The sequence below is a fragment of the Panthera uncia genome, chromosome A2 (assembly GCF_023721935.1).
Source record: "Panthera uncia isolate 11264 chromosome A2, Puncia_PCG_1.0, whole genome shotgun sequence".
Taxonomy (NCBI): domain Eukaryota; kingdom Metazoa; phylum Chordata; class Mammalia; order Carnivora; family Felidae; genus Panthera; species Panthera uncia.
In genome coordinates, this window is record NC_064816.1 from 71,621,456 (window position 1) to 71,646,583 (window position 25,128).

Below are 25,128 nucleotides of genomic sequence, written 5' to 3' on the forward strand. Positions count from 1 at the left end.
TTGTCCTGCTTTTTGTAGGACTCCATGCCTTTGAGCAAGTTGTAGTCACTCTGCCTAAAATGATCTTTACCGCGTTCTGTCCCATCAGCCTCAGGGTGTACAGTCTAACTCCTCCTTCAAAGCTCAGCGAGCTGACACCTGCTGTGTTCCAGAGGGTCTTAGAGATGCTCCCATTTTAGGCATACTCTTTAAATTTAATTAATCAGCCCTTTCAATCTCATACCATCACCTTTGAAGTTACACCTGCTTATTATCAAAGCGTATATAGGTGTTTTTTGTCTGTTGAATGAACCTCTGGATGAAGTGGGGAGCACGGTTTGCCTGCCCAGAGACCACACTTTAACACCATAATTAACCAGGTTGGTCAAGGAGCCTTCTGACAGTGGGAACTGTACTCAGTACTGACTTTTAGAACATGCACTCTTAACATGATGCCCATGTTTCTATTTATGAAGCCTCTGATCCAGTTGAGAGTATCTTGGCTCTTAATTCTAGCCTTAGGTGTGCCAGTGATTGACTGTTTCCAGGGAGGGCCTATCAACTCCCGGGGCTTCTTTTCTCATGTCGAGTTAAAGGCACTCCCTGCTCTAATATTTTGAATACTATAAAATGGTATGTGAAACATAGATGATTTTATACAGCTGATCACGTATGAAACGGGCTCCTTCTTGTTTCCTTCGTGGGGTCTGAAGGACTGCTTATGCTTTTCTTCTGCTTCCACAAAGTCCACTCATTCAGACTAAAAGCAGTTAAGCAGTTATTCCAGGGTATGGGATGGGTCAGAAGGATTGGATGCCCAGTCTGCTAGTTTATAAAAGGAGTCAAGTTTCTATAATTAAATATGGAAGGGACTAATTAAATTATGCTTATCCTTTGCCCATCCTGGATTTTAAGTGTTCCCAGGTTAAAAATGCAATGGTTACAACAGCTCAAGGCTTTTAATGGCTGGAAAGAATCACATGATTCTGCAGGCATGGGCAGAGAGAGAGGCAGACACAGAATCCAAAGCAGGCTCCAGGCTCTGAGCTGTCAGCACAGAGCCTGACGTGGGGCTTGAACTTGTGAACCGCGAGATTGTGACCTGAGCCACCCAGGTGCCCCTGGGAAGAATCACATTTAAAGGGTTTCTATTTACCTTTGTGATTTGTGGCCAGATTTGCATTTTTGTTGTATTTTGAATAGTCTGAAACGTGTAAGGGAAAGTGTGACTCCTCAATAGTCTCAGTAGTTAGATTGTCTAAGACCTATACACTTGTCTTATCGGGCTTTTTTTTTTTTTTTTTTTTTTTTTTTAAGGGCACGTATTTATTTCTAAAAGGCAGCAGCAACAATTGATCTAATCCAAATGATGAAATGTTTTAGTAAACAAAAGGTAGCTTGTCCTAGAAACTGCTGCATTTGTGTTCAGAAGTGTTCTAAAGTAATTATGGTTTCAGGTTGAAACAGGAAAATCAAAATAATTACGTTTTCTTTCTATCTGAAATATTAAGTGAATGAAACTAGCAATTTTGAAAGAAAGAAAAAGGGAAGGAATTAATTTTTGGGTGCTCTGTATAGAACCTTTAAAACTTTTGATAAAATCAAGTATAATTGGAAGTTCAAGAATGGCCTCCACAGAGGTGTTGCAGAATCATCCAGTGTTAAAGCAGTTTAAGGATCCAAGCCCCCTTAGTTTTCTAACAAACTAAATACAGTATTTATGAGGAGAATCAATACCGTCCAGTACTTGGGGCCCAGTGAGCTTTTAAGACTCATTGTTTCACCATAGACCGCTGCGGAATGAAGCGGAGTATTTGTTTTTAGCTAGTAGTATGTGGGTTTTTTTCTACTCAAATACTGTCCGGGTGTCACTGTGGAGAAAAAATTACAAGCATCTGAGCCATCTGAGTCCTCTGTTTCTGATTAGAATGTTCTTTTGCTTTGGAGGCAACGTCCCGGTTTGGTTTAAATATTCAGACTAATTTCCCCCTAGAATTACTCTTCTCTTGCCCCTTCGTTTGCAGGGCCCGGGCATCCACTTACACCAGGCTGGCTGTCTGCCCTGGATGAATAATCGGCACGGCACCTGGTGCATTCAGGCAGGCCTGTGCGGCCAAATCGTCATACCTAGTTATGTCTGCACACCTGATGTTTTATTAACCAGTATTGATTTTTTTACCCGGGGGACTTTTTTCTTTCTGAAAAAAGGCAACCTTGCAGGAGTGAAAGGCATTGCAGGGGATGAATTTCTAATGAGCCCCTTCTCTCCCTTTTTGTGACTTCTCTTTAATGTAGCTTCATATTTTAAATGAAATTTCATTTTCAGCAATTCCATTTTGATAAAATCCTTTTAAACCTTGACTTCCTGTAAGGTTATTTTTATAAACATTGTGCTGCTTGGCTAAAACGCTTAGTAGTGACTGTAAATTTCAGCATTTCATTATAGGTTGCAACGAAGCATGCTCACATGCAATGAAAGACCTAGAATTTGGAACATTTGAGTAATGGGGAAAGGAGTAAAATGGAAGAAAAAAATCTCCTGTTCTATTTCAGGTAGTCTCAACTTTCTTCAGGTTTGTTTAGGGTTGGTTCAAAGAATTAAAGGAACGGTGGGAGTCCAGAACTTGTTCCTACCATAAACTGAATACGTAGCTCATCAGTTATTTTGTGACGGGAAAGGATTCTTTTTTGCATTGGGATATAAACCTCTGTAGTCAGTGTTACCCACTAACTTTTAGAGAGCGTCTAATGCTAACTGATGATGTAAATGCTTCTGAGCTTTTCATCCCCCAACAGGACTCAGATTTTGCTTCCTAAAAAACAGTACTCTGTTGTTTGTGTGCATGTACATATATGTTTGTTAAACCCACATGATAGCACAGATTTACACATTTGCCATAAATTAAGGGGGGTTTCATCATTTCCTTTTGACTTTGAGCTCAACTGTAGGTTGTTCGTGCTTTCCCAGCTGCATGTGAATTTGCTGCCCCAGTCCGTCAGGCATTGTGTACAGACCGCAGACACACCATTAGTCGTCAGTAGATGAGGGTCGTCATGAGTCATTCTGACAGCCAACGTGCACTCCTACGGCAGTCAGCCCTGCTCTCTTCTTTCCCTGAAGCTGGAAACAAGCCTCCTCCAATGCGTGCACATCTTCCGAGGCACTGCAGAGATCACTTACGCATTCAGAGTGTCGACTTTGAAATTGGTTTGATTGCTAAATGTGCGTTGGTGGGCTCGCTAATAAACTCCCCCCTCTGTTCTTCTTGCAGTTTTTGGCACTGGGCACACATTATGGCAAGGTTTATTTACTTGATGTCCAGGGGAACATCACTCAGAAGTTTGATGTAGTAAGTATACGGTGTAAAATAATGTATGAGCTAAACTTCATGCTGAAATTTTATGCTTTACATTATTAATTTTAGCAGTGTAATAGTATAAAGAAAGGGTCTCTATCAATTAAATCAGAGTCTTAAATGTAACTCTGAATTTTACAGTATGCTAAAAATTATAACGGTGAACATAAAAGGAAAGAGGTCTATATATATACATACATTTTATGTTTTGGCTGAGTATCTTTTGTATATAAACTCCATTTAAAAATTAATTTTTATAAATCCATTGAATTGTAATTCTTGAGTTGATGATACTCATCCCTTTGGCTTTGAATGGTATTCAAAATATTTCTCTGTGCGTTTTAAATTAGAACAATGTGGAATATCTAGGCGAGTTGTTATTTAAAAAAAAAAAACAACGTCTTTTATTAGTGAATACTGATCTTAATTTACATATCGGGGGAGGTTGTAGAATCCTTAAAGTGTAAAGCCGTCTCATTTGGTCGGTGGTAAGCATATGCCCCACCATCTTCTCTAGATGCCAGATGTAACTGAAGATTGATCGGTCACCTTGCTGGTTCAGGTTATCTCTCCTAGATACATAAAGCTAGTATTTTATGTGAATGTTTTCATGCTTGGTCCCTTAGGGGATTATATGGATTGAAAGTGAAGAGCAAAGCTTTTTAATTTATTAATTTTGATTCGGAATCATTGAGGATGAAGGAAATGTTGAATCTGAAGTTGGATTTTGGTGTTTAAGATATACCTTGAAAGCTTCAAGAGCGTCCATGCTACTGTGAATGTGAACACTTGGGGTGAACGGGGTGCTCGTTTTAAAGGGCAGATACTACTTTTTCAAAGAGTGCATCAGCACCTGTTGAAAGATCGATTGTAAGGGATTGGTGTAGTTTACAAAGGAGACCACAGTTTCTGATTTGGGCACATTGTGTCTGAAAGGAATAGGTTCCTTTGTTTTATTTAAAAGAGACTGAACCACTGAATGTTGATGGATTCTTTCGGAACAGTCCACGAAAGGGACTTGTGTGCACTAATCATACTAACATATCAGGCAAATTGTGGGTTCTGGTTTTTCTTCAGCATCTTTCAGACCAGAGGAATATACTTTTGATCCTCCCTATACCTCTTGGACACCCATCTTGGTGACTTAAGCATCTGTTTTTTCAGTTGCCCTCCATTAAAATATGTATGTAGTTGGTGCTGGGGAGAGCTCTTTTTCGTTGTGTTACCTGTATCTCCTCACCTATAAAACAAAAACGAACACAAACAAAACAAACAACAACAAAAAAATTTCCACCTTTCTGGTCTCTTGAACCTCCTGCTCCAGTTTGATTATCTGACACTGTGCTTCTAAATCAGTCTCTGTTAAGTATTGTATAGGAATTGCAGTGCTTGGGGCGCCTGGCTGGCGAGGTCAGTTAAGTGTGTCCAACTCCATTTGGGCTCAGGTAGGTCATGATCTCCCAGTTCGTGGATTCGGGCCCCTCATTGGGCTCTGTCTGTCAGTGGAGGAGCTTGGGATTCTCTCTCTCTCTCTCTCTCTCTCTCTCTCTCTGCCCCTCCCCCATTCTCTTTCTCTCGGTCTCAAATAAATACACTTAAAAAATTGCAGTGCTTGATTGCTGAGGATTATGGGCATACCTGCTGGTTCAGTTGCCAAAAGAGAAACCAAGAAAAATACTGTAGGAGTTTATTCATGTGTTTGTTCACTCATTCATTCATTCATTCATTCAGTCCTGTGTCTACTCAGTATAAACCTTCACTACCTCTTTTCTCCTGTCAGTTGTATCCAGTATATCATGTATCCTTTTTCAGGTAATTTATGGTGTCATCTCTAAATTTGCCCACAGCTTTTTTTTTTTTTTTTTTTTTTAATTTTTTCCCATATGACATCCCAAATTTTTTTTAGAACCTTTCCTGTCCCCCCCCCTTTTTTTTTTTTTTTTTTTTTTTTTTTGCAAGGAGGGAAAGATGGTTTGGTGGTATTTTGTTTACCTTCCCAAAGAATTTGATAATATTCTGTATTAAGGTTTTTCATGAGACCCTGGCTTCTTCATGATCATTACCATATTAGGCATATGACTTTCAGGTGACAAGTTTCCTGTTGTCCTCTTTTGAAAGGAGCCTTAATGTACAGCTTTTCATCTGAGTTTTTCCTTCTAGTATTTTATTTTTCTGTTTCTGATGATGTGATTGCTTTGTGGGTCTCTGTATCACTTTTTTTTTTTTTAAGTTTATTTATTTTGAGAGAGAGAATATGTGTGTGTACCTGAGCAGGGGAGGAATTGAGAGAGAGAGAGAGAGAGAGAGAGAGAGAGAGAAAAGACAGATTGAGAGAGATAATCCCAAACAGGCTCTGTGCTGTCAGTGAAGAACCCATGAATCCTGAGATCATGACCTGAGCCGAAAGCAAGAGTTGGACACTCAATTGACTGAGACACCCAGGCGCCCCTGTGTCACTCCTTTTAAAAAAGGATTCTTTCAGTAAATACTATGATGCCTTGAATTTGCCGGTTTTCTTCGAATGTAATGATTCCTGTTTTAATCCGAAACTTCATTCTTCATTAGAAATGCAGTGAGAGTGAACAAATATTTTTAAAAATTAATGAATAAACACTCCTGACTTTAGTTTTCAGTTCTAAGTGAGAATAATTTAAACAAATTAAAGTTAGAGAAAATAATACCTCACGTTTGCGTAACATTTATTTTCTCCAGAAAGATCTCTTTACCCCATTCAATGCATTTTTGGTTTTGATTGCAGTAGTTTCGTTTGGCAGGGGGGTGGGGACACGGAAGGATCTCTTAACAAAGTTTCCCGAGTGATTGTGCTGTTTGAGCTGGGATGGAATAATTGCTCTAGATGTCTAACTTTACTTTAAATACATATGATGTAAAAGAAAATAATGAAATAAATCATTCTGCATGTTGAAGAAAGGGATTTCTCTGCATTTCCACTTGCAGATATATATTCATGACAACTGAATGCTGTGTTTATGTACACGAACACACACGCACACGCACACGCACACACACACACATGCACACACAAAATGTATATAGAAGAGTGTTAGAGTAGCTCAATTCATAATAACTCCAAACTAGAAACAACCCAGATATTCATTGGTGGTAGAATGGATAAGTAAATTGTGGTAGATTCGGAGCACTCGGAAAGAATAAACTGTCTATACATGTAACAACATACGTGAATTGCACAGATTTAATGTTTGGCCAAAGAAACCAGACACGAATGTGTACGTGTTGTAGGATTCCTTTTACGTGATGGTGAAGAAAAGGTGAAATTAAACTGTGGTGCTAGAAGTCAAATATTATTTGACCTGGGAGAGAGCACAGGAGAATCTTCTGGAATACTGATGATAATCTCTATCATGATAGTTTTCCATATACACACACACATATACACATACATACACACACACACACACACACACACACACACACACAGGTATTTACACACAGGTAAAAATCACTGAACTATGTATTTGAGGTTTGTGCTCATTAGTCTGTGTGAGTTATACCTCCATCACATGCACACGCGCGCGCACACACACACACACACACACACAGAAATACCTATACACTTGTCTGTATCTTTGACCTTGAGCAAAACTCACATTATCCTTTGTTGAAACAACCCTTTCTTCTCAGTTCTAAATACCAGTAAATTTGTTTCCTGTTCAGAGATTTTTTTATATGAATGGATCATGCCTACAACTGTATATTCTTATACAATTACATAAAAATGTAGGTAGAGAGGATTCTGTGTTACCCCATCTATGACTGTTCTTTTGTACTTTATTTTAGATGTGGATTTTGCGATTTCAGAACACTTAAAAGAATATTCAGGTGTTAATGTTTTAACCACATATGTGGTTTTTAGAGGTTATTTCTACATATAACTTTGTTAATTCAGACTTAAGTGATAAAGTTCACTGCTTAACTCCCAGAGTAAAATTAAAATAGGCCTCGCTTCTCCTATAAAAGTGCTCAGGTTGCTAAGAAAACTGCCTTTAACATAACGTAGATCAGGCCATATTCCCCTGAGTAATGGTTGTCTCCATGCTTCCACGGTATATGACATCTGACTTCAAAATTCTTAGAGGATCTCAAAGACTTTTGAAATATCCACATGGTATTCGTACCCATATAATGCCGTTAAAAATCATTGTAGTTACTTTAATAGCTTCCACTTTCCTTGAAGTATATTAATGTTAAGGCTTACTAGTTAGGAGTACTTTCTTGGAAGCAATGAGCAAATTATTTGGGAGCATTATTCCATGTGTTTTAAGTCTTTGTTCTTTTAAGTGTGCTAGAGGGAGAGCAGAGAATTCCACTGACCGGACATAAATTTCTGCTGTTTACCTCTAGGTGTTTTTCTTCCTTTGCTTGAAATAGAAAACGATCCAGCTTTGCTGTCATGGTGCCGTGGCAGGAGGCATCAGATAAATACGAATGGTCACAAAAGGAAAGGGATAAGAAAACAAAATAAAACAGAACAGGGGCTTATTGGGCATTTTGTATTCAGATAAATACCAATTTTTTGAACTAAATCTCTTAAGAGGTGTGTTCAGGATTCTTCTTGAACTCCAGATAGCAGAGTCCATTGATGTTTCTATTCTTGTTTTTTATTTAGGATTAAACTAACACACTGTGCTTCCTACAGCTAATCTTTTCTACTTCCTCGTGTTCATATGCTAATAAAATCCCAGATCTCTATCACACCTTAAGTACCTTCACAGGATGGTATGGTATCTTAACATCCCTTCTACTGGGGGGGAGGGTCTTGTTTCTGTCCCCCCACCCCCGCCTCCATCAGTCTGATCACTGCCTCTGAGAACACTGGATGGCCCCTCATGCCTCCCCGGGTAGAGTTACTCTAGCTCAACACTCAAGACCCTGGTTTGGTCATATGGCCAAACCTACCTTTGTGACCTTCGTTTTAGTTTCTTTTTCCTCCAGACATTCTGATCCACTGACCATTTTCTGAGTATTGCCTTGGACATGCATGCTTGCTTCCAAGCTTTTTATCACATCTTTCTGGAATGCCCTCCTTCCATTAGTTCCATTCTTTTTGTAATGTGCTTGCCCTGGATTGTTGTCCTGAGGGTCCTCTCCTCACTCTGAACTCCTGTGTTATTACTGTTTTATTTGCACTGTTAACCCCTCGGAGGGTCAGTCCAGCTTCACATTCATATATATATTTAAGGTTTAGGAGAGCAGGGGCCGTTCCCTCTGCTGGGCGTCTCTCCTCTTTCTCTCTCTCTTGCTCTTTTCTTTGGGACTGTTTAGTACCCGATAAGCATATATTGGCTGATAATATCCTCTTGAAACATACCCACAAAACTGGTTATTTATCTGTCCTTACTTAACCTCTGGGAGTCACATCTCTGCTCTCCTATGTATTTTTCAACCCCCCACTTCCCCATTTGGATTTATGATTAGGACTTTTTATATTGAAATGTGAAACTTAACTTCTACTTTCAAAAAGTAACCCTTTTATTTCATAGCAGTTACCAAGTGGTTAACATATACTCAGATTTTTCCTAGTTGCTATGGGTAATTCAGGAAGTCATCCAAGTTTAGAAGCTGAGGACACTTAGCTCGTTCTAGATATAAAAGGTGCCTGGTAAGGAAGCCTGAAGGAAATTGGGCTTGAGCCACTTTGGTTCTGTCTTCCCTGCCTCTGTTCTTGCTTGTCTGGGTTATCGTAGGCCTCCCTCACATATGTAGACATTCTGATCAGGTCATTTCCTCTACCAAACTTTGAGATGTTCCTGGCCTGTGATTGACCATGGTTTCATTTCTCTCTCTGGGCTTTGGGACTTGGCCATCTTTGAGATTGCACCCCTGGCCTTCTGCTTTCTGTGGCTCAGAGGAATTCATCTCTGATATAAATCAGCTCCTTTTTCCTCTTTCGTGTGTGTTAAGACCTAAGTGTTTGCAGGATCATACATCTTTATTTCCCGTTTCAGGAAAAGAAATGCTTCCTTCCCATCTCCTCCCTTTGTTAGTCTAATCCTGGACACTTAGAGTTCCTTTCAGCTTCCTGGACTGCTGTTTAAATATTCACTAACACCTTTTATCCTTCACATGATTTGATTTCCACCTCCTCCGTGTTTTTACCACTTCTTGAACATCCAGTACTTGTGTTGAGATTATTAGAATAGAATAGAATAATAATATTCTATTAGAATAGAATGTGAGCTTCCTGAGGGCAGTTTCTATGTGCAGTTTACCTGTGCATCCTTGGTGCTCAGCCTAAAAACTGGTAAATAAGAGATTGATACAAGTTGGCTGAACTCTGATAGTTCTATATCTGTAACAGATACCTTGTATTTGGACTACCTTCCAGATAATCAGGAGGTTTTTGCACCTTCCTTTGCCACATCCAGCTGGGTGTGTGTACATTATGGGAAATTGTATGGACATGACCATTTCTGTCAGAGTTAATACCGATACTTTAGGCTCATTCATAATGTGGCCAGGATGATATTGGGCTGATTATTGATGAAAAGAACCTTTGAGCAGATTGAAAAACATAAACTATCATTGAACAAAGAAATTGTGCTCTCCTCTTGGTCTCGTGGCACTTGCTTACCCACCTGATGTAAATCCCATCTATAGTATGTTCTTCCAGATATGGCACCATTACTTGGGAAGCATGGCATGTATCTTTTGATATTATCAGAGTCGTACATTGTTGGCTCAAATGTGTCAGTGTCTTTGATGCCTAAGAGTGATTGACAGGTCTCAGATTCCTAGGTGTTTAAAGAATCTGCCTTCTATATTTGGACTCAGTATTTTGAGTGATAAGAATTGTGTCAAAAGAGTTGAGTATTACTTAAGTGGAAATCATTCTAACGGATGCCAAGGAAAATCATATTTCCAGTTTTCTGCATTTTCGTATTAAATCATCTCCAGTTTGTGGATTATTTATGGGTATCTTGGTAACTTTGGTAGCATCTGTGCCTCGAGGTGGCTAAGAAAACATAATCAACTTTAAGTTGAAGCAATTAAAGCATTATGCTTACAGAAAATTGTAATATATGACTCTTTAGCGGTAACTACATTTGGGCAAATACCTCTTAAGTAGCTGAAGTTTAAAGTATTTCTTCACTGAATGAAATCACCCTGGTACTTCACACATTTCAAAGTCAGGGTTGTGGTGATTTTAACTTTCTGGAATGAGTCTGAACTGGGTAGTAGATTGGGGCCTCACAGAAAACCTGTGGATTCCATTCTACATACAGTATAGGGGATCCTCTGTTCTAGTGCTTTCTTTCCGGGTCAGACACATGTTGCAAAGTGAGCACATTGAAAGGATGATAAACAATGTGGAGACTCAGAAGGTGTGATTAGCTTTGCAGGTGGGAGAAAGTGACAATTTGAGGCGAATCTTGAAGGGTGGATGAGCATTTTTCGATTGTCTGAGCAGAGTGATGCAAGCTTCATACAAAATGGAATCTGAAAGGACACTTAACACAGCCTTTTTATCTACATACAGGTTTATTTTTTTTCCACTAGTAGCTTGAGAATTGGAGAATGGAAAGGGAAAAATGGTGAGATGCAACGAGAGAGACTTTTTCAGCAGGTTTAGTAAGAGAAGGACCAAAGGTGAAAGAAAGGGAATGTTTTCACGTGAGTATCTTCATGGTGACTGGCTTTGGAGTTGAGCGTGTTTAGCAAACTAAATGAAACCATTATAGTGATGGTAAATCAGATGTCCTGGACCAGGAGGCAGGGGCTTTTATATATGGGTAAGGTAAGAGTGTCTGTGTATAGTTTAATAACAAATAATTTTTACCTTGAGTTGATGGTATATTACTTTTTCCTTAAACAAGCTTTCACTTTCTGTTTGAATAGCTTTGTTTTATTAGCTTTATCTAGAAACTATTTATTTGGCTACAATTCCCAGGTAGTTTTCACTTGACACGATCATGATATATTGTGATAGTTGGGAACCTCTAGGATATTTTGTTCATCTCCCCACCCAAGACATGAGATTCTTCAAAAGCATTCTTGTCCTTTCCTTTTCAGTTCTTATAAAATAATTTTATATTCAGTCCTTTATAAAATAATTTTATACCTCCAGTAAGAAGAAACTTTTTACTTCCGGGGGCAGCTATTAGCTCTTAACACTTTAGATTTTGTTAGCTTAATTGGTAGCAAGGAAAAAACATCCTTATTAAAACGAAATACAATGGAATACTACTACTAACAACCTCTTAGAATGGCTTACATGACAAAGACTGACCATACTAGGTGTGGGTAAGCCATTAGAAAAACTGGGACTCGCGTACATGGTATAACCGTTTTGGAAAACAGTTCAGCAGTTTTCGAAAACATTAACATGTACCTACTACACGATCTCGCCCTTTTACCCCAAGGAAATGAAAGCATATGCTTGTACAATCACTTGTACATGAGTGTTCATGTCAGTTTATTTTTTCTTAGCCCTACAGTGGAAGCCATCTACACGTCCGTCTGCGGGGGAATGGATAAACAAAATGTGGTATATCCATACAATGGCATTCTACTTAATCAGTAAAAAGGAACAACCGATGCATGCTGTATAACATGGATGAATTTCAGATCTGTCCTAATAAGTGACAGAGGTCAATACTTGTAGTATTAGGCCTTTTAGACCTACCTATTATATGGCTACATTTTATATAAAATGCTGGAAAATGCAAACAAGTCTATAGTGGAAAAAAAGCAGATCAGTGATTGCTTTGAGATAGGCAGAGGGCTTCTAGAGTGCTATGAGGAAACTTTCAGGGCTGATAGATACATTCATTATATTGATTTTGATGAAGGTTTTACGAGTACGTATACATGTCAGGACTTAACCAAATTTATACTTTAAATATGTGCAGTTTATTGTATGTCAATTGTATCTGAGTAAAGCTGTTAAAAAATAATAACAGTAAAAAGACAAGCTGCAGAAAAGATGGAATAATGTGTTCCAAAAGGTAATGTTTACATATTAGTTCCATTTATGCAACCCCAAATTGTTTGGTATGCATTAAGGTGCTTGACATTATAAATGGCACCATACAGAATGGGGTCTAGGTTATCAAATTGCTGGCTGTTTTGACTTTTCTTTAAATTGAGTTAAAAAAAAATACTTTTATAAATTTTTATTTTTATTTTTTTAATGTTTATTTTTGAGAGAGAGAGAGAGAGGGAGGGAGAATGAATAATGGAGCAGAAGCAGAGGAGGGGCAGAGAGAGGGGGAGACACAGGATCTGAAGCAGGCTCCAGGCTCTGAGCTGTCAGCACAGGGCCCAGCAGTGGGGCTTGAACTCACGAACTGGGAGATCATGACCTGAGCCAAAGTCGGATGCTTAACCGACTGAGCCACCCAGGGGCCCGAACTTTTATAAATTTTTGTGTAACTTCTTATTTCTGACCAATGAAATATAGCTGGGGGAAAATACCCAAAGTTTAGCTTCTACATGAGCGGTAGGAGAATTTTACCAATATTATCTTTTTTCCTGTTTTAGTTCTGTTTGCATAAGTAATATATGTCCCTTTTCGGGGAGAGTACCACCTTTTATAGAAACGATATAGTAACTGGGAGTGAAATCACTGGATAGGTAAGGATTTGACGTATGATTAAAAGGGGGCTTGTTTGAAATAGTAGAAATGTGCTAAGTATCTTGGGGTACATCTTTCAACGTAGCAGGAAGTCTCCCCTAATTTTGTTAACTTTTTTTTTTTTTTTTTTTTTTTTAGATTTTAGATCAGTATCTCAGAGTATTAAATGCCCTGTGAGGTAGTGAGGTAGTCTAAAAATCTAATTCCATTTTACTTATATGGAAAAAAATTAATATATCAGGGCACTTTGGTTGCCCAGTGATGGAAACCCAACTCAGCCAGGCTCAAACAGCAGTGGGATTTACCAGCTCCTGTTGTAAGTCAAGTTGAAGTGGGGACGCGAGGCTCCGATGTTGTCTTGCGGTACCATCTCTGGGATAGGCTCTTTTCATCCGGTGGGCGTCATGGTCAGCCCACAATGCAAGACTAATGTCACTAATCCTCATAAGCGCGGCTCCTTCGGTAACTTTGGCAAAAACCTGCCAAGAAGGGCTCTGATGGGTCTGGTTGGGTATATACTTCTGTTTCAATAGGCTGCTCTGGCCAGGTTCGGATTAGAAGTAGAACTAGATGGGGGCAGGGTGATCCCCACTCTAATAGAATCAGTTTCTTAAAGTAAAACGCTGCTCTGTTAACTGTCAGGAGCTGTCCAGGAACCAGCTTCCCAGTGCCTTATACACTTGATGAACTCTGCTCAATCTTGGAGTGATATTGGGCTGGGCTAAGGAGTCTAGTGACTGATTCTTTCCTTTGAATGCATCCTTTGAGGTGAAGTCACTTGTTCAGACACTATGAACACTTTTAAGGTTTTGCTATAGATTGTTGCATTTCAGTATACTGAGATGATACTGAACTGTACTCCCAGCAACCCTGTATGAAAATATGCTACTGTATCTTGTCACCAGCATTAGGCGTTGTCATTCAAAAATTCGTTTCCACTTAGATTTCCAGAGAATGGGAATTTATTGACTTACTTTGTATTTTTCTGGTTACTAATGAGGCTGTTTACTCTTTTGAGAATTGTTAGTTCATATACTTTGTCAGTATCTGTGTAAAGTTCTAAATTGATTTGTAATTAAAAAGTTCACTGTTGACAAGGAAAAATAACAACATTGATCAGGGAGGATCATGTGATGGCTCAAAATCAGAAGTCACCAGCAAGTCAAATTTAACACTTGCCAATAAATCTTTCTGTCAAACGAAACACTGATGATTTGCCATTAGGGTGACGTCCATTTTCACCCTAAATTAATACTTTAAATCTGAACTTCATGATTTTTGTTCATTCACTTGTTTGATTTTTCAAGTTCTATAAACCTGTAATCATAAGGTATTTATAGCACATTTTAACTACATGTTTGTTAAAATATTACTTCTGCAACAAGCTCTTATAGATCAATAAGGAAAACACACACACACACCGTGAAAGAAACAGGACAAACAGATGAACAGGAAGTTCTCAGAGAAGCCCAAATGTCTCCAATAACCACATGAAAAGACACCCAATTCTCTAGTACTCCTGGGATAATCAGGAAAATGTGAAATTATCTTACCCATAAGATACCATTTTACACTCCTCAGTTCAGCCAAACATCTAAAAGTCTGCTGAGTACCAGGCACAGACACTGGTGGTGGGCAGGGAATCGGGCCCTTCCAGTGGCAAACAGAAGAGTCTGGACATCTCCTTGCTGGAAACAGGGACAGATGCCTTCCAGTCTAACTTTATCTTTTTTTGTTTTTTAAGTTTTACTTACTTATTTTGAGAGAGACAGAGACAGCGTGAACAGGAGAGAGGGAGAGAGAGCGAGAGAGCCTCCCAAAGCAGTCTCTGCACGCCATCAGCGCGGAGCCCAGCGCAGGGCCCGAACTCATGAAACCGTGAGATCGTGACTTGAGCTGAAACTGAGTCAGACACTTAACCGACTGAGTCAGCCAGGTGCCCCTATCTTTATCTTTTAATTCCACATTTGTGGTATTTCAGTTCAGAAGCTTTTTTATTTGAACGCAGCAAATATACGTTAATCTGCTCATTTAGAGTTTGTATCTTTCATGTCTTTGGAGAGAGAATTTTTTTGCCCCTACTGAGTCATAAAGCTTTCCTTCTGGGTACAGAGTTTTCCTTCTCACATTTAACTTTCCGTTCTTCTGCAAGAAAAAAACCCTGACTGTATAAAGGGGAAGGATTTATTACTTGGTATTGAGATGGAGTCTGAAGTTCTTGTCTTACCAGGAAAAAAACATATATATACAAAAATTTGCTACCCCCTGAGCCTACCAGTTTCTCATCTTCTTTCCCCTGTAATTTTGACTCGGTTGCATTATTGGAAATGCAGCTACCCCGGAACAGATGTGGAAAAAGAAGCTTTGAGGGGGTGGTTGGAGATGCAGGCTGACAGGGCAGTAATGCCCAGCAGAAGGGAGGCTGGCCAGGCTCTGGGGTTGGCAGGTTGCGGTCCTGAGGCGGGAGTTGGGCAGCGTGGCGCTGCGGCCACCAGCCGGATGTGGGGTCCATCTCTTGGCTTCCAGCTCTTGTACCACGTTCAGTAGTTCAGGCAGGCTCCCTGCACCTCCCTTGTGCTTTCTTTCTGTGAAATGTAGGGCATAGTCTCACCCCTGACCAGTATGATTCATTTGAGGGTTATTTGAGATCTGCATGTAAAATATTTCGTGCAACACTCAGTATTAACTACCACGAGGAATGGGATCAGGTCAAGTGTCTGATTGCCGACATTTACGACACTTCAGAAAGAGAGCTGTTGTTTTTTAATTCATTTATATATTGGGCTCTAACGGTGTTCATGGTGTCTAGGACATGGAAAAATAGAAGAGGGAGGGACGGAGGAAAGGAAAAAACAGAAAAAGAGAAGAAAGAGAGACTTTCTCAACACTCCCATTTTTAGACTGATTTTGCTGCCTGCTCTATCCGATCCTTTGTTTATTTGGGGCGTTGGGTCCCTTTTATAGTATGTCACAAATAGGTGTGTTTCTGTCATGTTACAAGAGCACGCTTACTTAGGTAATGATGCTCTGTGAAACTGTTCCCAGTGCAGGTCCGGTGAGCTGACTTCAGGAATTCCTTTTTAGTGTTGAGACATTGCAACTTAGTTCACAGGGTGCTCTTTTTGAGAACTGTTGAGAGCTGACCATCTACTTGGGAAAGTGCCCTAATGGAGAATTGATAAAACAATGTTTTTACACTGGAGAGCATTCTAACGGTTTCCGTAGTGAAAGTACAGAGGCAATGGTGGAAGTTTAAATGGTCCTTCTTTGTCTTCTGCCTAAAAAATAAATTAGGCGTTTTCTATCTGATTAATAATTCGGTCTCCATTATTTAAGCCATATGTGCTGCTAACCTTTTTAGGTAAGTGATTCCCCCACCCCAAACCCATGGAAGCACCAAGCTTTTGCTTTCTCTAATGCTGTTTTTAGGCATATAGAATGCATTAGCATTGTTGCTGTTATTATTCAGTTATAAATGAAAGAAGTAAGTAAGAACATCTTTGCTCCTAACAGATTTTTCCTTTATCATTGGTGGTATCATGAATGTGCAGGTCGAGAAATGATGCAGGGTTACCTGTGGGCCCTGGTGAGATGTTCACATAGCCCTGCGGTTGGCATGGATTTACACTCTCTCCGGCTTTCTGCACCTGCTTTTGTTAATGAAGTTTGTCCTTCAGGGTCTGGCATAGCAGATGCTTAGGACTTGGCCAGTCTAGGGGGCTCTCTAAGACTTAATTTAAAAAAAAATTTTTTTTTAATGTTTATTTTATTTTTGAGAGTGAGAGACAGACAGAGTGCAAGTAGGGGAAGGGCAGAGAGAGAGAGGGAGACACAGAATCCGAAGCAGGCTCCAGGCTCCAAGCTGTCAGCACAGAGCCTGACATGGGGCTCGAACTCACAAACTGCAGTATGACCTGAGCCGAAGCCGGCGCTTAACCAACTGAGCCACCCAGGTGCCCCTAATACTTGATTTTAAAGAATAGTAATATGCTTGTTCTTTCTCTATTTATATAGTTACAGGGATGATAATCCCATTTCTGTTATATTAACTTTTATAGAAAAAACTTATATGCTCAGGGCAACGTTCTCTGGGGGAAAAGTGAAATTTTTTTTTTTCTGGAATTGTAGCATTAGAACCCTGTAGGCTAGGAACCTCGGGGCGATGGCCACGTGCAGAGGATACCTTACCCATTGTGCCCCCCCCCCCATTCAGCTGAATTTACTTGGGTAGTAAAACATCAGTAATTATTTCTATGCTAAATTATTACGTGAAGTAACTTAGACAAGTTGGCTTGTGCGATGCATGGAAGCCTCTGTGTCGGACACAAGGAACCGCTCTGCCCCTTCCCTGCTGAGCCCTGGCTCCCTAGCCTGATGGCACCGAAGTGCCCCCAGCAAGGTCCTGCCTTTGAATCAGACCCTGTGTCTTTCGGAAGTGCTTGTTTCTTCATCAGGCCGGTTGAGTGGGCCAGATGAGGTATAGTCTCTTCTTGAATCTAAATACTGTAGCCAAGAAACAGCCAATCTTTGCCTAACTGTAAAGATCAGCCTTTTCCAGGCATCTGATGGATGTTCCGTCTTCAGGAAGCCCCGTCCTCTTCTCCTTCTTGGGGTTTACTTCCGTCTCTGTGATGTTGATCCTCCCTCGTGTGCCTCCATTACCTTGTATATCCCCGAGATTCTTTCCTGAGCTTGTTCGTTCTTTTGCTCGCTCTTTATATTGCCGCCACTCTTGGTCAAAGCCTTTATTGAATCTCCCCTGGGTTATTGCAGTGAAACCCAGCTGAGCACCCTGCCTCATGTCCCCCTTAATCCATCCTTCACACAGCTGCCCAAGTAATCTTCCCAAAGGAGTGCCGGGGTTTTGCTGCTCCCCTCCCCGAAACACTGCTGGCTGCTTCTGCGATGGCTGTGGGATAAAACAGAGCTCCTCTCTTCAGCCCTCAGGCTTCCACTGTCTCGGCTACAGTGTCCCCTGCCCCCCTCACTGTGGCCTGTGCCGTATCTGGGCTTTGTCTTTTGGCTTTTGCTGGAATGTGCTTTCCTGTCTTTGCCTGTGGAAATACCCAGTATCTCACCGACTTCATGACCGCTTTCTCGATGGCCCACACGAAAGAGTGCCCTTTTCGTATTCATTCACTGATTGCTTCTTCCTCCTTCAGTAAACCTTTTGTAAGGATGTAGAAGGGATCTAGAGAATGATACAACACAGCTCCTGTTCTCGGGTCCGGTCATTATGGAGCTGGTTATATAAATAATCTGTAACATAAGGTACTAAATGCTAAAATAGAAATGTTACAAAGTGCTGGAATCACAGCCTCTGTATGCAAACCCCTTGAAGGCAGGCAACGTTGCTACGTTTTTTGTTTAATCTTCCTTGTATCATGTAGGCTTTTTGGTAATATTAGTTGCTCTTTTGCTAAATGCATTTATTCTTATTTTTCTTCTGCATTATTCCCTTGCAGTGCCCAAACGACTTCGCGTTTCTGTGGTGACCCCGCTTTCCTTTTTCTGTCACTCCTTCCTTTGTATCTTTGTTGGATACGTGTGTATGTAAGGAAAATAATAACTTGGTTAAGAACAGATAGGGTTTTTTTTCATCCTACTTCACACATTGTATTTCACCATTTTGAAAACCGTCCATTGTGTTTCTTTCCAGGTCATTTATATATGTAAGAAATGTTTATTCTTCTAACTGTGGTTTTCCGGCCACACGAATTGTTTTATGGTGGCATCACAAATGTCACACAGTGTCTGGTAGGCTGCAGGTGCTCAGCAGTTCTTCTGGTATGGGTACTGGAAAGAGAAACTTTGCTGGCTCCTTACGCTATTGCCTGGACTGCTTTCCTATTCAAGTTTTTCTCCCTCAACTGCCAAATTTAGCATTGTAGACAACTACCCAAGGCATCACAGGGAGACTTCTCCACAGTGCCTACTCTGAATTGCTCAGCAAATGGGCATTGCAAACTCTAGGGAAAATGCATTTGGACTCCAAGGACAGAGGACAGCAGCACATTTGTAGCAGCCCTGGGAGGTCATGGTCTTAAACGTGAATAGCGCGTCAGTGGTTTGCAAGCCTCAAAAGGGCAAGGACTGCATTTACTGTCTTCTCTGGGCATCCAGCAATAGCCGCTGGCAGGTGAATGAAAGACAATTGAATAAATACATAGGACAAGTTGACCAAAAGCCTGGTTCTTGCCTTTTTACTGACGCGGTGTTGTGATCGGTGCCCAGCTGTGAAGGACTGTGTCGAGGACCTGTTGTGTGCAAGCCTGCCTCCCACCGTTGTGTGTGGGGACGTGGCACGCACCGACAGACGAGGACGTTTAGACAAAAGGAAAACGGCTCTAGGAATCAGCAGTGTGCCGGCTTCTTAGGCGGCAATCCCTTCCAAATCCTCCCCGTGCTTTGAAAGGTTGTTAGGATTTAGAAGGCGAACGTCTGTGTAATAAGTCTTCTGCTGTTCTGTGCTCCTGTCTCTGGGAGGTTGTACCGTCCCGGCGGGGCGCAGCAGCGGGGTGAACGGCTGAGCCTTTCACCGGCGAGCCGTGCCTGGGAGCTGTGGGTGCTGGGCCCCGGGCGCGGGCAGCCGCCTGGGCTTTGAGGGGTCGGAGGAGGTTGCAAATGCCGCTCTCAGTTTACAGCATTGAAGTCATAACCCCGCGTGCTCTTCTGGGGGAGGTGGTTAAACCTCCTGATTAGAGGATACTCTTGAAAGGTTAAAGTATTTAGTGGCTCAGTAAAGCATCCAACTCTTGATTTTGGCTCAGGTCATGGTCTCGAAGTTCGTGGGTCTGAGCCCCACATCGGGCTCTGCGCTCACATTGCAGAGCCTGCTTGGGATTCTCTCTCTCACTCCCTCTGTCTCTGTCTCTGTCTCTCTCTCAAATAAATTAAAAAAAAAAAAAAAGAGGTTAAAGTATTTGGGAATGTGTCAGCGGCTCTCAAAGACTGATTTGTAAGTATTGTTACAAATGCAGAAAATTTGAGCTCGAGTGTTAAAACAGTCATGGCACCATTGAACGGACAAAATCCTTTTCTTTTCCAACAAGATGACTCTTCCTGAGAACGTCTTTCCAGTCTTCTCGTTCCCACATGACTTTTTTACTTCTTGTAGATTATTTCCAAGGTATCAGAGTTTAGATCACTTTCTAGGGACGTCGTTTTTCTAATAGGGAATTTCAGCTTTTGATCGTCAAAATGCAAGTTAAATCTAAGTGACAGATTAGAGATACTCAATTAATTTATGTTTTACTAGCAAACTGCATTCTTGTGGAAGTTGTGGAATATTTATTAAGGCTGTTGGGAAATGTAGACAGTGTACTGTGTGTTTTAGGTTGATATACACTCAGTTTTGCAGCATCAGAGGAAGGCTGTGATGAACCAGAAAGCTACTCCAAGCACTGCGGCCAGATTGGAGTCACTGAGGAGTGCCTTTAATAGACGATGATATCGGGGGAGTAATTCAGAGTCCCTGCATTAGGAATACAGTGGACATTACCTCAAATAGCAGACCAGTCATTGTGTCACATTAAAATAGCTGTCAGTATGCCCAGCATTTTAACCAACATGTCATTTAAACTACTTTTCACTTAGAGATCAGCTTTGCTTATGTAATAGGTTAGTACTTTATTTTGAGAACATGTGACTTCATTTCTTCGAGCTTTATTGCATTATAATTGAAGTATGGTGTTACGTTAAGTTTACGGTGTAGGGTCTTATGATCTGATACACATATATATTTTAACTATTTACCACAGTAAGGTTAACCTTGGCCTCACAGAATTGTCGTTTGATGGTGATGTTATGGTGAGGGCGTTAAGTCTCATAGCAACTCTCAAGTATATGATACAGTATTGTTAATTATACCTCAGATGGTACCTCAGATCTCCTGAACTTTTTCATCTTATAACTTCATACCTTTGACCAACATCTCCCTATTTCCTCACCTCCTAACTTCTGCAGCCACCATTTTATTCAGTTTCCGTGAATTGGATGTTTTTAGATTCCACATATAAGTGAGATCAGAAAGTATTTGTCTTTTTCACTTAGCGTTATGCCCTCAAGGTCCATCTGTGCCATTGTAAACAGCAGGATTTTTTTTTTTTTTAATGTGTGTTTATTTTCAGAGAGAGCGCGAGCAAGGGAAGGGCAGAGAGAGAGAGGGAGAGAGAGAATCCCAAGCAGTCTCCATGCTGTCAGCACAGAGCCCTATGTGGGGCTCGATCCCATGAACCAGGAGATCATGACCTGAGCTGAAATCAACAGTTGGACGCTTAACCAATTGAGCCACCCAAGTGCCCCAGCAGGATTTTTTTTTTTTTAATGGATGGATAATGATCTATATATATACACACCACATTTTCCTTATCCATTCATGTATGTGTCAGTGAACACTAAGGTTGTTCCCATATCCTGTCTGTTATGAATAATACTGCAGTGAACGTGGGGGTATAGATCCCTTGGAGGTCCTGATTCATTTCCTTTGGATATATACCCAGAAGTGAGATTGCTGGACCATGTGGCAATTCTGGTGTTAAGTTTTTGTGGAATTCCCACACTGTTTTCTGTAGAAACTGTACCAGTTTACATTCCCACCAACAGTGCCCTAAGGTTCCCTTTTCTCCGTATGCTTGCTGGGCATTTGGTATCTCTTATAATATAATATAATATAATATAATATAATATAATATAATAATGTAATGTAATGTAATAGCTGTCCTAACTCACTGTGGTTTTGAGTTGCATTTCCGTGGTGATTAGCGATGGTGAGCACCCTTCACGTACCTGATGGCCCTTTGTAGGTCTTTGGAGAAATGTCAGTTCAAGTCCTCTGCCCATTTTAAAGTCAGATTATTTTCTTGCTGTTGAGTTGTATGAATTCCTTATATATTTTGAGTATTAACCCCCTTATCAGGTATGTGGTTTGTAAATATTGCCTTCCATTCTTCAGGCTGATCGTTTTGGTGACCATTGCTTTGCTGTACAGAAGCTTTTTAATCTGATGTAGTTCCGCTTATTGATTTGTGGTTCTGTTACTTGTACTTTTGTCGTCCTATATAAAAAAAATCATTGCTAAGACTGTCAGGGATCTGTGTTTTCCCCCTATGTTTTCTTCTAGGGGTTTTAGGGTTTCCTAGCTTACCTTTAAGTTCTTAATTCATTTCGAGTTAATTGTTGTGAGTGATGTGAGATAAGGGTCCGATTTCATTATTTACATATGAATATGAATTTCCCTACCATTTGTTAAGGAGACTATCCTTTCCTCTTTGAGTATTCTTGAAATACTCAATACTAGGTGACCATATACGCATGGGTTTATTTCTGGCCTCTTGATTCTGTTGCATTGCATTGTGTGCCTGTGTTTATGTCAGTACCGTAATCCTGTTTTGACCATTATAGCTTTGTAATATAGTTTGAAATCAGGAAGTATGATGCCTCCAGCTTTTTCTTCCTCAAGATTGCATTGGTTATTTAGAGGCTTTTGTGGTTCCATATAAAGTTTAGGAATGTTTTTTTCTATTCACATGAAAAAGAATGTATTTTTGAAAGTATATAAATTTTTAACTGATGATCAGTTGTCTTGTTTGTAGAATAAGGAATATTTCAGCCACATCATCATACAAAATTTGAAACGTCACTTTTACGCAGCTGTGCCTCCTTTCACCACTTACCCCTTCCCCCCCCCCCCCCCCATTTATTCAAAGTGGAGAATAATGACTTTGTAGGTTTTTACGTGTTCTAATTATTTCTCAAGTTGGAATGAATTGTTGTGATGGAGCTTTTTCCATCTGCAGAAACAGCAGCTTCTGTTAAAAGCTGGATTATCACATCAAGAGCCTCAAATGAATGTAGTTATTAAATCTTAGAGAGGTAGGATCATCTTTAAAACCTCACAAGAGGGGCGCCTGGGTGGCTCAGTTGGTTAAATGTCTGACTTCGGCTCAGGTCATGATCTCACGGTTCGTGGGTTTGAGCCCCGTGTCGGGCTCTGTGCTGACAGCTCAGAGCCTGGAGCCTGCTTCAGATTCTGTGTCTCCCTCTCTGTCTGCCCCTCCCCCACTCATGCTCCATGTCTCTCTCTCTCTCTCTCTCTCTCTCTCTCTCTCTCTCTCTCTCTGTCTCTCTCTGTCTCTGTCAGAAATAAATAAAAATTTAAAAAAATTAATAAAAATAAAAACCTCACAAGAATACAGTTTTCTTGCATACTCATTTGAACAGTAAAATGTAGTCAGTATCACAGGGAAATGACTGCCAGATGTGGACCATCAGCTCTTTAGCCACTCAAGCCTGATACTGAGTACTGAAAACCAGAGATGAAATCTTAGAGCCACGGAGAAAATTTGAGGGTTTATAGTTAAAGGTTAGGTTGTTCTGGCCACAGAATAAGTCAGCGAGAAAATAAATGTTTGTTTTGCAGATTTGTAGAAAACCCACAAGGAGGTGTATTTTTCCGAGACTTCTTAAATCCAGCTGGAGGTCTTGCTCACCTCAGGGTGTATCATCGGGGGAGGGTAAAATAAGCAGTAAAAAGAGCTTTTCCCGAGTATGAAAGAATAGGCGTCTGCTTTTCACACATGTAATGTAAGGGCAGCTTGCTTGCTAACTGTGACTAAAGAGCATGAACCTGCATGGGCAACCATGTGGATGTTGGGATTGCTAACTAGCGGATCTCAGAGAACGAAAATGAAATCCATCTTCTGGTTCTTATTCATTCCACTCCGTGTCCATGGGGACGCAGCATTTGTGAAGGAATCAATTATCCATTTGTTAGTCAGAGGAGCCTTACAAATTATACATTAGCAGATTGATTTCTTAGGTTCACTGTTGGGGGACCGATAGCTTCAGGTGGGGTGATGAGGAGTGTCGGGGGAAAAGAAGTTGCCACAAAGAACACCATTAAAGGCAGCTTTCGAAATGACCGTGAATTTATTCCTAATTGAAGAGCTGGCATAATCCATACTAAGTGTATTTATTTCCAGCATTTTACATTAGGTGATTGATTATCACATGAGGTGTACGTGTTGGTGATTTTGCCTTTTCTTTAAATTTAAGAACTTGAGGCCACCTGTAGTGGACTTGGGCTTAGAAGGGGTATGCTGGTCCTCGCCCCCTCCTGCTTACTCAGGCTTCTTTTTTTTTTTGGTTCCATTAAGGAAACATTTTTGTATGTTCTATAGTGTCAGCTTGACATTATTGATTTTTGAACAAACTCACTTATATTGTCCAGAATTCCAAACATGTCTCCATTAGGAATAAAATTGTAGCTAATGGAAAATACAGCTGAGGCCATTCTTCTCTGGTCTTCCCTACCCCCCCTCCCCCCTCGGTCCCTTTTTCTTGTCTACATCTACTTCAGTATCCCATCTTGGCAGATACCCCCCTCATCTGCCCACCCCCAAAATCTGTGTGTATAACAGGCAATTAGAAAATTCCATATTGAAAAAGAATCTTGTACTCTGTTTCCCCCTCCTGTACCCTTTCTGTTTTTCCCTTTATTTCAAGTATACAGAAATGGTACATATGTGTGAGGCATTTGTCCCTGTTTCTGTGAGACATGTTCATAGATGCCAGATCCGTTACTTGTACTAATTGGTTGACAGCTGTAATGTTGAAATCCTGCTATTCTTTATCAAATATTATGGAACTATGAATAGAAACCGACGGGCACAGTGATGATAGTTGTCTCTTTAGATAAAAATAGATGCTGCAGGTGTGATGGCTTTACCATTTTGGCATCTTTTTGGTTTTAAGTGAATGAACTGATTACATGATCATTTAAAAATATTTATCTTTGAATTACAAACAAAATAAATATATGTTTGTAGAAAAGTAGCAAAACATAGGAAAGGACAATCTAAACAATAATAGGATCTCAGCACCCAGATATGACCAGTGCTAATATTTTGGAGTATCTACTTCCAATCACATATATTATGTACAAATACTTGTCGGTATAGTCATATTTATAAACATTGGCTCGTGTCTCATCAGAGCTAGCCAGATTGTTTGAGTTGAGGGCATAGTCTTCCAGATGAGTGAGTCTGCTGCAGACTTCTAACACCAGGTACAAGATCTGGGAGGTTCTCCATTCCATCCTCCTGATTGATGATTAGTTAGAGGCCTCACAGAACTCACTGAAAGTTATTATACTCACACTTTATTACAAAGAAAGGA

At 40.4% G+C, this 25,128-nt stretch overlaps 1 protein-coding gene across 2 annotated transcripts in view; it reads left to right on the forward strand.

Moving 5' to 3' along the window:
* VPS41 (VPS41 subunit of HOPS complex) overlaps positions 1 to 25,128 on the forward strand; it is a 186,362-nt gene that overhangs the window by 43,734 nt on the left and 117,500 nt on the right. For both annotated transcript variants that reach the window (XM_049642757.1, XM_049642758.1), the window contains exon 4: positions 3,252 to 3,329. In XM_049642757.1, the coding sequence (XP_049498714.1) occupies positions 3,252 to 3,329 (78 nt within the window). The remainder of the gene's footprint in view (positions 1 to 3,251; positions 3,330 to 25,128) is intronic.